Genomic DNA, 15,970 nt, shown 5'->3' with positions numbered 1-15,970 from the left:
TGAGGGCATTCAACACACACACCCCCAACTTGATTGCTTCACTACATCGGCTATTGCTGCAAGTAATGACAGTGTGAATAAATTGTAAATATTTGCTTGAGATAGTGCTTACAGTTCTGGAGGGACTCTTAATTTTTTGCATCTCATAGACATAGCATGGGGATTGGGTTAACCAGTTAAAATTCATGAGTAAACCAGGTTTTTTAAAAAAATCTGAAACATTTCGGGGGGGGGGAGGTTAACCCCTAAAACCACCCCCTCGCTACAGGCCTGCATACTCTTTATTAAACTATCTCTAAATAGGACATAAATTCTGACTGGGAAAAATCTCTCGAGATAACCTGAGATGTAAAATAGAATTAGATATCTACAGCTAAGAGGTTGGAAGAAAAAGATTAATGCTCCATTCTTTATATCTCTTCAGCTCACTGATCCACAAATATTCAAACTCTGACTACTACTAGGCCTTGTATATCCTTTATTTGCATGTTGTAACTTGGAATGCCCTTTTATTTTTATATTAATATAATCAATCTCTCCTTTCCACCGGCAAGCTCAAGCCCCATTTTGTTCTCACGATACAATGTTCTCAATATTCCTTATTTAAATTGAATTTTAATACTTGTTCAAAAAATGTCATCGAGGATCTCTGCCAAATTTGACAGCAAACTTTTATAGGTCTTATAGTCAGTGAATAAATTTATTTATTTATTTTAAACATTTATATCTTGTCCCGAAGGGGGACTCAGGGTGGCTTACATTAGATGCCAACAATTACAGCAGAGAAATTAACACAAACAGGTCAACAGCAGTAACAAATACATTAAAATACATTAAAAATAATGGCCCTTAAAATATTAACACAACTAAGTCTGACCCCGTAAATCCAAATCCTAGTCCAGAGTTCCAGTCCAAGGTCTCTTCACTGACAATTCTCACGAACCATTACAGTTGTTGCTCATCCAGCTGCCTAAATGCTTGGTCCCAGAGTTTTTTCCTGAAGGAGAGAAGAGATGGAATCACCCTGATTTCACTGGGGAGCACATTCCCCAGACAGGTGGCCACCACCGAGAAGGACCTGTCTCTTGTTTTTATTTATTTACTAGCTTGGGGACCCGGCGCTGCCCGGGTTATTAGAGAAAGGAATTGTATATCAAGGTTGGTGTTTATCAGTTATTTATATGGCTCTCAGTGGTCTCAGGAAGTTAGTGAAGGTACTGTGAGTCCCATCATCTGTGGTCCATCATCCTCCAAACTGCACCAGGATGGAGAGAGGGTCATGGGGACTCTGTGTGCCAAGTTTGGTCTTGATCAGTCATTGGCAAGGGTCTCAGTGGTCTCAGGAAATGAGTGAAGTGACTGCAAGTCCCATCATCCATTGTCAAATTCTTCCAAACCGCACCAGGATGTAGAGTGGGTTATGCAGGCTCTCTGTGTAAATTGTGTCCTGATCCATCATTGTTGGCAGTTATAATGGTTTTAGGAAGGGAGTGCAGGTATTGCAAGTCCCATCGTCCATGGTGCATCCTCCTCCAAGCCGCACCAGGATGTAGAATGGGTCATGGAGACTCAGTGTGCCAAGTTTGGTCTTTATCGGTAATTGGATGAGGGTTGCAGTGGTCTCAAGAATTGAGCAAATGTACTGCAAGTCCCATAATCCATGGTCCATCCCCCGCCAAACCACACCAGGACGTAAAGTGGGTCATGAGAGGTCTATGTGCCAAGTTTGGTCCTGATCAGTCATTGGATGAGGTTAACAGCAGTCTCAGAATGTGAGTGATGGTACTGCAAGTCCCATCATCCATGGTTCATCCTCCTCCAAACTGCAGTAGGATGTCGAGTGGGTCATGGGGGCTTTGTGTGCCAAGTCTGGTCTGTATTGGTAATTGTCTGACTCAGCCCCCTCTGGCCTTTTCCTTTCCTCTCTTTGTCATCTTGGAATCTTGGAATTGAGGCTGGCCAATCAGAGACCATATGCAAATTTCCTTCTCATGTCCTCGTTTCTGCCATGAACTCTTTTCTCCACCAGGGGCTCCTATTGAAGCTGGCTAATCAGAGACCATATGCAAATAGCACCACTGCGGCAGCCAATCCGAATGTTGGAACTTTCAGGCTGGCCAATCAGAATGCTGGCACATACACCGCCACACGTCCACTGCATACAAACTTTCACCTTTATTATATAGATAGATTTATTTATTTAAAAATTTTGTTATACATTTTATTTGATACAATTAACAAACTTTTGCCATACAGGGCTTATTCCAAAAATAAGTATTCCTTAAATGACACTTTATACATTCCTTAGATATGTACCATTCTACCCCCACCCCCCTGGAACAGCAATTCTAAACGATGTCATTGCATCAGTTGCACTGTGAGGAAAGCCTGGTTCAAAATGCTGTAAATACCCCTTTGCAATTTTAAGTTGCAGACAGTACTTTTCTACTTTGGATATTAATCAGGTCTTAAATATCTTACAATGTGTTAATAGTTCAAACATTTATAACAGTTAGTTTAGCATATACTTTTATAAACTTATTCAGTCCTCATGTACCATCACTCATGTCACACTATTTGTAATCCCTTCTTATTTGGGCCTTGTCTGAGTTTGGACATTCTTTCAATTTTTTTCCCTTGAGGCCCTTCTTTTTTTTAATGTTCTGGTCTCAAGTGTGATTCAGATCCATCTTCATCTTCCTCAGTTATTGCGTCAGTCCCATCTTCTGTTTCTGTTTCAGCTGAGTGTCTCTCGGGTGAAGGACAAGTTAAGTTCAGCTCCTTTAGCAGCTTGATTTCCTCTTGTGGAGTTCTCGCAGTAAGTTTTTCCCCTCCTTTGTAGATAACAGTGGTTGCAGGGAATGCCCAAGTGTACTTTATCTTCTGTGTTCTGAGTCTGTCTGTGACAACCTTGCGGGAAGCTCTTTCTTCTCTAGTTATTTATTTATTTATTTATTTATTTACTTCGCTTATATACCGCAATTCTCAGCCTGATGGCGACTCATTGCGGTGTACAACATAGAAAACAGGTGCAAAATACAGTATACAATAAAATATCCACAGTACATCATTATCAAAACATCTCATCAAAAACATCAACATTACTACAAGCCATTCCGAGTCATCGTAAAATTCACAATCCGATACCATTTCCGTTGTTCCATTCCTGTGGTCGAGTTACCAGTCATTGCACTTCTATTCAAATGCCTTCATAAACAACCAGGTCTTTAGCTTCCTGCGGAATATCAACAGGGAGGGGGCTAGCCTGATGTCTACGGGAAGGGTGTTCCACAGCCAAGGAGCCACCACCGAGAAGGCCCTGTCTCTCGTCCCTGCCAGCCGTGCCTGCGACGCAGGCGGGATCGAGAGCAGGGCCTCCCCGGAAGATCTCAAAGTCCTCATGGGCTCATAGGCCGAGAGGTGGTCAGTTAGGTATCTTGGGCCGGAACCGTTTGATTTGATTTTTGCCAAGTCCTCATTTCCATTATATTTTAAATCCTGAACTTTCCTCAGGGATTTGTTGACTTTTAGGCAGTTGGACTTTCTGGCAAAAACAATCATCACTGTCCTTGAGCTTTGTTTTTCTGGGTTTTATCTTTTTTTAACATATGAAAGTATTCTGTGTGTGCACTCAATGCCGTCTTCTGTAGCTGGCACCTCAAATTCCTTCCACCATTCACTTAAGGATTTGATCAAGTCTTTATCACTTAAGTACTCTGGAATGCCTAACAAACAAATGTTCCTGCGTCTTTGGCGATTCTCCAGATTTGCTACCTTCTGATTCAAAAAGGGCAAAACTTGTTCTAAGGATTGTATTTTGGCTTCAAACCCTGCCTCCTTCTGAAGTAAAAGCTATGCCGCTCTTTAGTGTCTTTGACCTCAAGAGCGAGATGTCTCATCAAGTTTTGTAGCCCTTGGATCATTTCCATCAATTTATTTAGCTTGGAAACGGTGGAATTGAGGGTCTCTGAAGCCATTCTGAACTGCTCTCTCCCTTGCAATCTGTTTCCCTGTCTGCTCGACTACCAGATAGTAGGCTTGAGTAACCACGGAAAAAATTGGTTCTAAACTTGTTTTGTTTTTAGGGGGCCCTTGCATTTCTTTTTTTAAAGAATTCCAAAATTTTCCTTTTAAAAATTTCAAAATATATGAAATTTCGTAAAATTACAAATCGATTCATTAATGGCGGACGCGATTGCGCAATATGCTAAAAAAACCTCCAAATGGGACAGGGGGAACTTCTGAAGCTTCCCTCTCCCTCTGTTGTTGACTGTTGGTGTGATAAAACAAACAACAACTATATTATATTGTATTATATTATATTATATTATAGATATAATATTATAATATAATATATTATAATATATTATAATATATTATATATTATATTATAATATACAATTATAATAAAATATAATAATAATATAGTAATATAATATATAATATAATAATATTATATAATATACAATATTATAATATAATAGGATTATAATAATATAATATAATATAATATAATTATTATATTATTATAATATTATATATTATATTATAATTGTATATTATATTATATTATATTATATTATATTATATTCTAGCTGTACCTGGCAACGCATTCCTGTGGCATAGAGTGAAGGTATGAAAAATAAAGTAATGAGAAATTTTGGGCAAGAAGGATGCCAGGAGAAAGAGGAGGGAGGGGGGAAAGTGGGATTTGCCAGCTGGAAGGAAGGAAGGAAGGAAGGAAGGAAGGAAGGAAGGAAGGAAGGAAGGAAGGTAGCCCAGTGCAGCCCAGAGTGAGGCAAGAAGAAGCATGAGGAAAGAGGAGGGAAGCAGCAGAGCAAAGGGACCGGAAGTGGGGTAAATGCGAGATTGTAAAACTTGCACCAGACATACGAAAATAATTACAAAATAATTACGAAAATTGGAAAAATTGTTTCGATTCTTAATTACTCCTCACACTATTCCTGCATGGCTCAATATTGGATCGTAAGCTAATTTAAATATGAATTAATAACAAATAACGAAATTAACGAACTGGATCGCCCAAGCCTACCAGATAGCCTTTATCTTAGGCAACTCCTGGCAGCTCCTGGAGGCAGTGGTTGCTTATCTCAGGAAGCTTAGGACTTTGGCAATAGCTTTTTAATACCTCTGTTATTTCTGATTTGGCAGAAAAGTAAACAACTTTGTTCTATAGTCTTTTAGCTATGCTTCAAGTCTATTTTCAGCTCTTTTTACCTTGGGTAAGTTCCGGCACTCCACGCAGTCATGCCGACCACATGACCTTGGAGGTGTCTACGGACAACAGCGGCTCTTCAGCTTAGAAATGGAGATGAGCACCACACCACAGAGTCGGACACGACTGGACTTTATGTCAGGGGAAAACCTTTATCTTTACCTAAGTTATATTTAACTCACTTTCCCACTGAGAAGCAGGTCCAGTCAGCAAAAGTGCATGCTCCGCCACCTGGCCCTGTCTCTTGTCTTTGCCAGTTGGCTTGCAAGAGTGGCAGGAACTAGAGCAGGTCCTTCCCTGATGATAATAAACTCTGAGGTGGGTCATAGAGGGAGATACGTTTGGACAAGTAAACTGGGTCAAAACCGTTTGTGCTAAAATCAGTATCATATTCAATTTAATTACTCTTAGTTTCATAGTTAATATAGGCCCTATCTACACTGCCATTATAATGCAGATTGAACTGTATTATAATCCAGTTCAATACAGTTCAACCTCCATTATAATGGCAAGTAGGCTTTGTGCTAAAACAGAGGGGTAGGGAGTGGAGGGTCGCAGTTCCACCCCACCAGGCTGTATGGCTGTGCTACATAGTATAAATTAGTATAATTAATGTAAATATACTAGTCATTCAAAGATATAGCTGTTAGTCTGGAATATGTTAAGGGATCCTACAGCACCTCAGAGATTGAGATAACAAAGTTGCATAATCTTTCAGAAGCCTCTGAGGAAGTAAAAGGCTACAAAAGCTTATTCTTTCAACTTTGTTAGTCTCTAAGATGCTAGTCGTTGTGGACATTGTTATGTGGATATATGGAATATTATTTTATAACAAAAAGTACAGTATGGCTTCATTAAGGTGAACTATGACTAAGGACCTCATCACATTGAGGTCCTTGATATGGGGGAGAGTAGGGCAAATTGTGGGGCAGCAGGGTGAATCTGTCACCCAGTACCCTCCATCAACCACATCATCTGCTGGCCCATAACATGCTGGAAAGCACACCTTTCTGGCATGCACTCGCACTGTCCCAATGATTTCCTTTCTGAACACAGGCGGTCTCCTGTGTTCAAATTTCCCCCTCTTACCACACTTCACTGACACTAACGGCGGAGACCTGAGCCTCCATCGTCAGCAGAGGGTCCAAAAGGACTCCCAGACCCTTTACCAATGATGACGGCGTAGCGCCTTGCCATCCAGGGTAGGCAGCCGGATATCCCACTGCCCAGTCAACCCAGCCATAGGATTTCCACCTTTGCCGGGTTTACCCTCAACCTGCTGGCACGCAGCCATCCAGTAACGCAGCCTCCATCCTTGTGGGAGGCTTCTCTCATGCCCCCACATGAGGAGCTGGAGTTGATAGAGGGAGCTCATTCGCCTCTTACCAGATTCGAACCTGCGACCTGTCAGTCTTCAGTCCTGCCGGCACAGGAGTTTAACCCACTGCGTCACGGGGGGCTGGTCTACTACGTGGGACCAATTATTATGGAATGTTTTTCCCATGGGGCTGTAACTGAAACCAACCTTGGTGTTACATTATTTTTTGCCTACGCTTTTTAAAATCTTTTAGAATTTGTTTTTATTATATAGTGTTGATTTTTTTTCCTTTTTTAAAAACTTAACTGCTTTTATACTGTACTGATAGGGAAAATGTTTTTGAATTGGTTACAGTACCATTTAAATATTCTACAAGCTGGATTTTTTAAAACATGGGGTATAAACCTCTGAATAAATAAACATTCCAAGGAAGTGAATGATTCTAGAGTACTTTCTTTTTTATAGAAATAAAACTGTAAAACAGTATTAGATACTAATTGTTTAGGTTAAGTGTCCTGCTTAAATAAAGGAGAGAAGAAAAGGGGAAAAACATTCAGTCTCTTCCAAACAAAGGGCCAATAATAAAAATGATATTAAACATAGGGAAACATCAAGAAAATGTATGACCAAAGAAGAAGACAACAATTTGGAAAACATATGTCTGAATCTTATTGGTTTATCTCAACTACAGTAGACACATTGAATCAGTTCTTGAGTGGAGGTTCGACATCTTGGTAAATCCTACTGGAAGAGTGGGTCTGCTGTAGTTATGGCTATCTACAGAACCCAGGGCATTTTTGCATGTGTTTATTGAAATGCCTAGGTATTTTCATAAATGAAATAGGACAACAACACATCTTCTCAAGGTAAAAAGGACTGTCATTCAGTGACTAGAATACCAGCTCAGCTTGGTCTCGAGGTGCCAACTTCTGGGTAATTTCAAGTGGAGTGCCGCAGGGTTCCGTCCTGGGCCCGGTCCTGTTCAACATCTTTATTAATGACTTAGATGAAGGGCTAGAAGGCATGATCATCAAGTTTGCAGATAACACCAAATTGGGAGGGATAGCCAATAGTCCAGAGGACAGGAGCAGAATTCAAAATGATCTTGACAGATTAGAGAGATGGGCCAAAACTAACAAAATGAAGTTCAACAGTGACAAATGCAAGATACTCCACTTTGGCAGAAAAAATGAAATGCAAAGATACAGAATGGGTGACGCCTGGCTCGAGAGCAGTACATGTGAAAAAGATCTTGGAGTCCTCGTGGACAACAAGTTAAACATGAGCCAACAATGTGATGTGGCGGCAAAAAAAGCCAATGGGATTTTGGCCTGCATCAATAGGAGCATAGTGTCTAGATCTAAGGAAGTAATGCTACCCCTCTATTCTGCTTTGGTTAGACCACATCTGGAATATTGTGTCCAATTCTGGGCACCACAATTCAAGAGAGATATTGACAAGCTGGAATGTGTCCAGAGGAGGGCGACTAAAATAATCAAGGGTCTGGAGAACAAGCCCTATGAGGAGCGGCTTAGGGAACTGGGCATGTTTAGCCTAAAGAAGAGAAGGCTGAGAGGAGATATGATAGCCATGTATAAATATGTGAGAGGAAGCCACAGGGAGGAGGGAGCAAGCTTGTTTTCTGCTTCCTTGGAGACTAGGACGCGGAACAACGGCTTCAAACTACAAGAGAGGAGATTCCATCTGAACATTAGGAAGAACTTCCTGACTGTGAGAGCCGTTCAGCAGTGGAACTCTCTGCCCCGGAGTGTGGTGGAGGCTCCTTCTTTGGAAGCTTTTAAGCAGAGGCTGGATGGCCATTTGTCAGGGGTGATTTGAATGCAATATTCCTGCTTCTTGGCAGGGGGTTGGACTGGATGGCCCATGAGGTCTCTTCCAACTCTTTGATTCTATGATTCTATGATTCTTGTTCTTTATCTTTAAGCTCTTTAAAGAGATGCCTGTCCTTTATTAATTAGGACATTCACACTCTAAGGAACTGTAGAGAATTGATGTGCTTACTCCTTAAATGTTCATGGGATTGTATCACTGTGTTAGTATAGAGCAGTGTTTCTCAACCTGGGGGTTGGAACCCCTGGGGGGGTCACGGGGGGGGGGGGGGTTCAGAGGGTCACCAAAGACTATCAGAAAACATATATTTCTGATGGTCTTAGGAACCCCATTTGCAAAGAAGGATGAAGATATCTCCACCTGACCTTCTCTTCCTTTTTGGAAACAGATGGCAATCCTCCCACCAAGAGCTCTCCTCCACTGTGATTGGCTGGCCTCTTTGCCAAGGGGAGGGCTGTTTCTGAGACTCCAAGTGGGGAGGGGAGAGCAGGCATGCTTGGCACATGACAGGTGTGGTGCACATGTGCAGGTAAGGGAGAGCGTGTAAGGCTGGAGGGAGGCTCACACTAGTAAGTCCCTTCAAGGCATAGGGGTTCTGTGTGGGAAGTTTGGTCCAATTCTATCATTGGTGGGGTTCAGAATGCTCTTTGATTGTAGGTGAACTGTAAATCCCAGCAACTACAACTCCCAATGTCAAGGTCTATTTTCCCCAAACTCCACCAGTGTTCACATTTGGGCAAATTGAGTATTTGTGCCAGGTTTGGTCCAGATCCATCATTGTTTGAGTCTGCAGTGCTCTCTGGATGTAGGTGAACTACAATTCCAAAACTCAAGGTCAATGCCCACCAAACCCTTTCAGTATTTTCTGTTGGTCATGGGAGTTTTGTGTGTCAAGTCTAGTTCAATTCCATAGTTGGTGGAGTTCAGAATGCTATTTGATTGTAGGTGAACTATAAATCCCAGTAACTAAAACTCCCAAAAGACAAAATTAACACACACACCCTCCCCGCAACCCCACCAGGTGTATCAGGTATTTGTATCCAGTGAATGAAAATACATCCTGCATATGAGATATTTACATTACAATTCATAACTATCAATTACAGTTGTGAAGTAGCAACAAAAATAATTTTATGGTTGAGGGTCACCACAACATGAGGAACTGTTGTGGCATTCAGAAGGTTGAGAACCACTGGTATAGAGTATATCACATATACGACTGTGGCTTTGTAATACCAAATTTATTGTGTTTTGTTTTTGCTTTGTGCAGCTACAATAGTATTGAATGAATTGAACTGGACGGGTGCCTTAGATGAAGTCTTCAAAAAGAATAGAGAGGAAGATCAATCCTTGCTTTGGCAAGTTTTTGGCAGTGCAACTGGCCTGGCAAGATACTACCCAGGTAAGGCAAAGTCTTGGCAATATAAATACTTTAACTCTGCATTTGTTTGTTGTGTTTATATTCACCTCCATGTGCTTCCCCTGTAGCCAGTTCCCATAAAAATCGATGGACACATTGTTAAGCAGGAAAAAAGAGATTCGTCTACCTTTAGCATAAAGTTTATGTATTTACGTGCCTTAGTAATAAGTAAGTAACTTTATTTTACACCCTGCCACCATCTCCCCAAGGAGACTTGGGGTGGCTTACAAAAGGAGCCCGAAAATTATGGATAAAATAAAACACAATAAAAACAAATAAAATAATAAAAACATAACACGATCATAAACAACATCATAAAACAATGTAGTTGAGGTTAAAGTCATAGCTGGGTACAGGCACAATGAATGCAATAATTCCTTAAAGGAGCCAGTGGAAAGTATGGAGGTCAAATGTACAGAGACTAGGACATAACCTAAGCTAAATGGCGAGGAACCAAAAGGAGGGCCAGAATAAACTGTCGGATTTAGAGTGGGTCAAGATAATGCTCTAGTGAAACTGCCTAATCAAACTGCCTAATCAAAGAAGGCACCTTCTTGTCAATTCTCATGGCAACCCTGTGAATTCCAGGGCAAGGGATATCTAGAGATGGTTTGCCAATTTCTACAGTTCCTAGTATTCACTGGTGGTCTCTCATCTAAGTACTAATCAGGACTAACACTGCATTGCTTCCAAGATCAAATGGGATGTGGTACATTGAGGGTATTTTGTCATCCAGGAAAATGAAGTTAGGGATATACAATGGTGTGAGAAGAGGATTAAAGTTCCAGATATCTAATTAATTCCAAGCTCTTCGCCCAAAAGGAAGAAATTTGGTATAATGTTGTTGAAGAATTCATGCGTTGTTGTGAGTTTTCCGGGCTGTATGGCTATGTTCCTGAAGCATTCTCTCCTGACATTTCACCTGCATCTATGGCAGGTATCCTCACAACCTCTTAGGATGCCTGCCATAGATGCAGGTGAAATGTCAGAAGAGAATGCTTCTGGAACATGCCCGTACAGCCCGGAAAATCCACAACAATCTTGGTATAATGTTGTTTGAACTTTTCAACAAGTACTTTGGCTTTTGTATAGAGTTGGCAGTCTCTTAAGGACAGTCATAATTTGCTGTATAGTGATAGCATTTTCTAGCCCTAGGAGTACTTTAATCAAGTGCTAGGTGAATTTAGCTTTGTTAAATTAAGAGGAAGCACAACACTTTTCATTAGGAATGTTTGCCCTTATGAGCTGTCTTCAGTACCTCTGAAGATTCAGACTTTACCACTGGACTTCAGACTGATTCATTCTGAGATAAGGGTTTTGTTTAATGCATGCATGTGCTCTGCTCTTTAGAGAATCTCATTATTATGCTATAGTGATTAATTTAAGTGGGTGTGTATTTTAATGTCTTTAGGCCACTGCTAGACTCAGTTCAATTAATATAGTGTAGGAGACTGATCAAATGCAGTTACGATAATCTTCTTCTGTAGAAGATTTGTTTTAAAAGCCCAAGCATTCAGATTTTGGGTTCTTGTAGGTTTTTCAGGCTATATGACCATGTTCTGGTATCAGCTCCCTCTTGGTCTATATTTACACTCCTTTCTTTCTCATTATTACTGTTACGTATTGCTAAAGGAACCTTATTTATTTATCAATATTTACAAACTGCTTACATTAAAAAAAATCTAAGTGAAACTGAATTACCATTTAGGAAAATTTTACGAAGCAACTCCATTTTGCATTTGAATGGATACAGAGTCCCAGAGATATGGCACAATGATGACAAGAAAAATTTCCTACTAAATTGGGTCTAGTCCTCCTAATTTGAGAATTATAGTTGATATCTGAGTGTACCAGCAAGTTTTGTGTTCTTTTGTGTGCTATCATAGGATACTTTTCACAGTCTGCTATGTCCCTTATAAGTTGCCAATATTTTTTTTTACAATTTTGATGACCTGTCTGGAAAAATTAGTTAATGTCAAAGGCCAGACCAATCTGTTGTCTGTAGACACAGATTTGTCTGCCAGCAGAGTGGTACATGGAACATTGGATGCTCTGATGATGGCATTATCAATGAGATGTCCCAGGTACCCTTTGGCTACAAATTGATTTTTTACTGATGTTAAATTATGTTCAAAATCTTGTTGTCAAGTGCAATTGCATTTAATTCTCAGTATCTGAGAATAAGGTAAATTATTCTTTAAAGATGGTGAATGAAAACTAGAATAATGAAGAGTTGAGTTTCGATCTATTGGTTTTTGATAATTATTAACCAATAGTTTATTGTTCAGTTTGGTAACCAAAACATCTAAGTATGGAATGCTATTTGGATCAATGTGTCCGGTGAATTTGATGTCTGGGTGGATGGTGTTGGCCCATATCAATAAATCATGTGCAGCTTGTAGATTATTCATAATGATAAACACATCATCAATGTATCTGAAGTACTTAATCATGTGGCTAAAGACAGGATTCTGTGTGGAGGTCATAGAATCATAGAATCAAAGAGTTGGAAGAGACCTCATGGGCCATCCAGTCCAACCCCCTGCCAAGAAGCAGGAATATTGCATTCAAATCACCCCTGACAGATGGCCATCCAGCCTCTGTTTAAAAGCTTCCAAAAAAGGAGCCTCTACCACACTCCGGGGCAGAGAGTTCCACTGCTGAACAGCTCTCACAGTCAGGAAGTTCTTCCTCATGTTCAGATGGAATCTCCTCTCTTGTAGTTTGAAGCCATTGTTCCATGTCCTAGTCTCCAAGGAAGCAGAAAACAAGCTTGCTCCCTCCTCCCTGTGACTTCCTCTCACATATTTATACATGGCTATCATATCTCCTCTCAGCCTTCTCTTCTTCAGGCTAAACATGCCCAGCGCCTTAAGGCGCTCCTCATAGGGCTTGTTCTCCATAACCTTGATAATTTTAGTTGCCCTCCTCTGGACACATTCCAACTTATCTATTGATTCTGGGCACCACAATTCAAGAGAGATATTTCTCTCTTGAACTGTGGTGCCCAGAATTGGACACAATATTCCAGGTGTGGTCTAACCAAAGCAGAATAGAGGGGTAGCATTACTTCCTTAGATCTAGACACTATGCTCCTATTGATGCAGGCCAAAATCCCATTGGCTTTTTTTGCCGCCACATCACATTGTTGGCTCATGTTTAACTTGTTGTCCATGAGGACTCTTTTTCACACATACTGCTCTTGAGAGAAGCGTCCCTCATTTTGTATCTTTGCATTTTGTTTTTCCTGCCAAAGTGGAGTATCTTGCATTTGTCACTGTTGAACTTCATTTTGTTAGTTTTGGCCCTTCTCTAATCTGTCAAGATCGTTTTGAATTCTGCTCCTGTGCTCTGAAGTATTGGCTATCCCTCCCAATTTGGTGTCGTCTGCAAACTTGATGATGATGCCTTCTAGCCCTTCATCTAAGTCATCAATAAAGATGTTGAACAGGACCGGACCTAGGTCCCTAAGACCAAAAGTAAACCAGTTATATAATTGCAATAATGTGTATTATATCTGTGCTTAAGACATTCAATGTTTTAGTGTCAGTACAATATATATTACACAACAATTCTTACAGCAAATTTTACAGCTGTTTTGAAAGTTCTTTTGAAAATCAAAACTGGTTTACTTTTGGTCTTAGGGACCTTTTGCCTTTTGGATTGCAGGGAACCCTTGTTCTCTATTTGTTGTTGTAAGAAGAACTTCCTGCCACCACTGCCTCACCTTTCTGAATCAATGAAGCTGATGATGACCTGCTCTGAACTGCTAAGACATGAAATAATATGCTCTGAAAACATGCGAGTAGTGTCTCTTTTATCATGCAAAACATAGAACCGCATTCAAAATAACCCTCCCTGTGTAAAACAGCACTTTGTTGTGGCATATACCAAGTTAAGAAGTAACTCATTTTAACAAGTTACTTTATTATTAGTATTTTTAAAGTAAGTCATATTAAACTATGTTACTATTATTGTCATAGCTTCAGTCTCTCAGTTGTTATTGATTGGAGTTTTGGATAATCAAAGAATTCAAAAAAATTACCGAGGTATCATCAAATAATTTTTCAAGTAGTGTCACTTTATAAAAATCGGCTATTGTGATCCTGTGTCTGAATATTTTATTCAGATAATTTTTCGATCTGTTTAGAATTACTTCCAGAGCAACTACCACCACTGGAACTACATCTATTTTCTTTTTCTACAGGCTGTGAATGACAGTTTGTTAATCTTCATATTTCCAAATTATTTTTCTATCCTTTCATTGAATTTTGTTTTCTCCTAAGGTTCCTACATTTATAATATTCCCTTTTGTTTTTTTCTTGGCTTGTAACATGTTGGGTTGTCATGCATTGCGTTCCACTGTAACTTTTTATTGGGTGTCGGAACCCAGACGCCTTAAAGAGCCAGACTGAAGAGTATGTCCAAAAATAGAGTTTATTTAAACAGAGCAAAAGGGACTCAGACACTTAACTCAGTGTCTCTGGTCAAAACTCAAAAGTAGCTACTAGTTCTAGTTCAAAAGGTAAACTGAAGCAATAATCCGGATTATCCAGAGAGAAGATCTGGACTAAAATAAAGTGCTCCAGAAGCCACACAAAATAACACAGCAAGTAAAGGGTTGACAAGCAAAGAGCCACAAGGAAGAACACGTAGTCAAACGAAGTCCAAGGTCGTGGTAAGCCAAGTCCAAAGTTTTGAGGTTCCAAAATCCACGTAGGCAGCATCGTAGTCAAAACCATTCCGAAGTCAAAGAAGGGGAAATCCGCACTCATGAGAATTCAAGCCGAGTCAAAACACACACAAACGGAAGCAGCAACCTGAAGATCCAAGACCCAATACCAACAAGAAATAGGCAGCAACAAAACCCAAGGCACGAAACCAACACTTTGCTTTCTGCAAAGATTCTCCATTTCAAAACCTACTTTTATCTTACACCTCATCATCCGAAGATGAGCTGACCTCCGCCCTGTCGTCATCTCTTACAGCTGTCCTTGACTCCACACGTGAACTCTGACACCCATCCCTCCAACTCCTCCATCTTCTGTCAAAACTTAGATCCCCCCCAAGACTCTGAAGTATCTCCCGACTGCCAATTCCCACCACCAGAAAACCCCACAAACTAGTCACTAGACATTGGCTCTGCACACACAACTTGTACCTTAGTCCAGTCCAATGTGTCATCCTCACTTTCATCACTCTCTAACCCATCACTCCCAGAGAACCCTGCAAATGACTCTTCATCTGTGGGAGCAGTAAGTATATCCCGGATCTTCTTCCTTTGTCGCTCCTCATCCGATTCTTGCTCCCGAGTAACCCTCTTAGTTCCCCTATTCACATCCACTTTATTTATTTATTTATTTATTTATTTATTTATTTACTTCACTTGTATACCGCTCTTCTCAGCCCTCAGGCGACTCAGAGCGCCTGTATCTCTTCCCTCTTCCTCACTCATTGACCCTTCGTTATCAGAGAACCCTTCGAATGAGTCTTCATCGGTAGGTGCCATAAATATTTCCCGGATCCTTTTCCATTGTTGTTCTTCATCTAACTCTTGCTCATGAGCACTCCTTTTTCCCCTTCTGACACCCATACTACCACTTGCAACGTTACTTACAGGCTCTACTACAGCACTGGGTGTGTTGTGACTCAGTCTAAACTGATTGAAAAAGCAGGGGGCACATAACTGTCTTACTCATAGTCCCTATTTGTAGGGTTTTCTTCAGCTAATGAAGAGAAGAGAAAGTGAGGAACAACCAGAAACAAAGGGGGAAGGCACAAGGGAGAATGAATGAGGTGGGAGAGATGAATAGAGAGGGACATACTGAAAACATGAACTCCACTATAGAATCAGGTCAGTTGGATTTTTTAAAGGCATACAACCTGCCTTTTAATCATTCCTACATTTCAGCAAAATGAGAGAATGTGCTGCCTCTGCCAGAAAAAGAAAGAGAAAAAGAAAATCACGAAGACTGGTTGCTCAAAACAGCAGGTTGCTGAAAATCATAGGAACTCCTGAAATATAGCAATGTCTTCATATTACAAAAATAGAAGGTCACCAAATGAATTCTGTTAAGGGGTTGTACTCTAAGCCATTTGAGTGTAAAGAAAGTACTCATTAAGGAGATACTTGTAATTACACTTT

The 15,970-nt window shown here is 40.4% G+C and overlaps 1 protein-coding gene across 3 annotated transcripts in view; it reads left to right on the top strand.

The window, feature by feature from the left end:
- CACNA2D1 (calcium voltage-gated channel auxiliary subunit alpha2delta 1) overlaps nucleotides 1-15,970 on the top strand; it is a 531,008-nt gene that overhangs the window by 357,442 nt on the left and 157,596 nt on the right. For all 3 annotated transcript variants that reach the window (XM_067468854.1, XM_067468853.1, XM_067468852.1), the window contains exon 8: nucleotides 9,676-9,807. In XM_067468854.1, coding sequence (XP_067324955.1) covers nucleotides 9,676-9,807 — 132 coding nt within the window. The remainder of the gene's footprint in view (nucleotides 1-9,675; nucleotides 9,808-15,970) is intronic.

The sequence above is a fragment of the Anolis sagrei genome, chromosome 5 (assembly GCF_037176765.1).
Source record: "Anolis sagrei isolate rAnoSag1 chromosome 5, rAnoSag1.mat, whole genome shotgun sequence".
In the NCBI taxonomy this organism is placed as follows: Eukaryota; Metazoa; Chordata; class Lepidosauria; order Squamata; family Dactyloidae; genus Anolis; species Anolis sagrei.
This window is presented reverse-complemented; position numbering and strand designations above follow the sequence as displayed.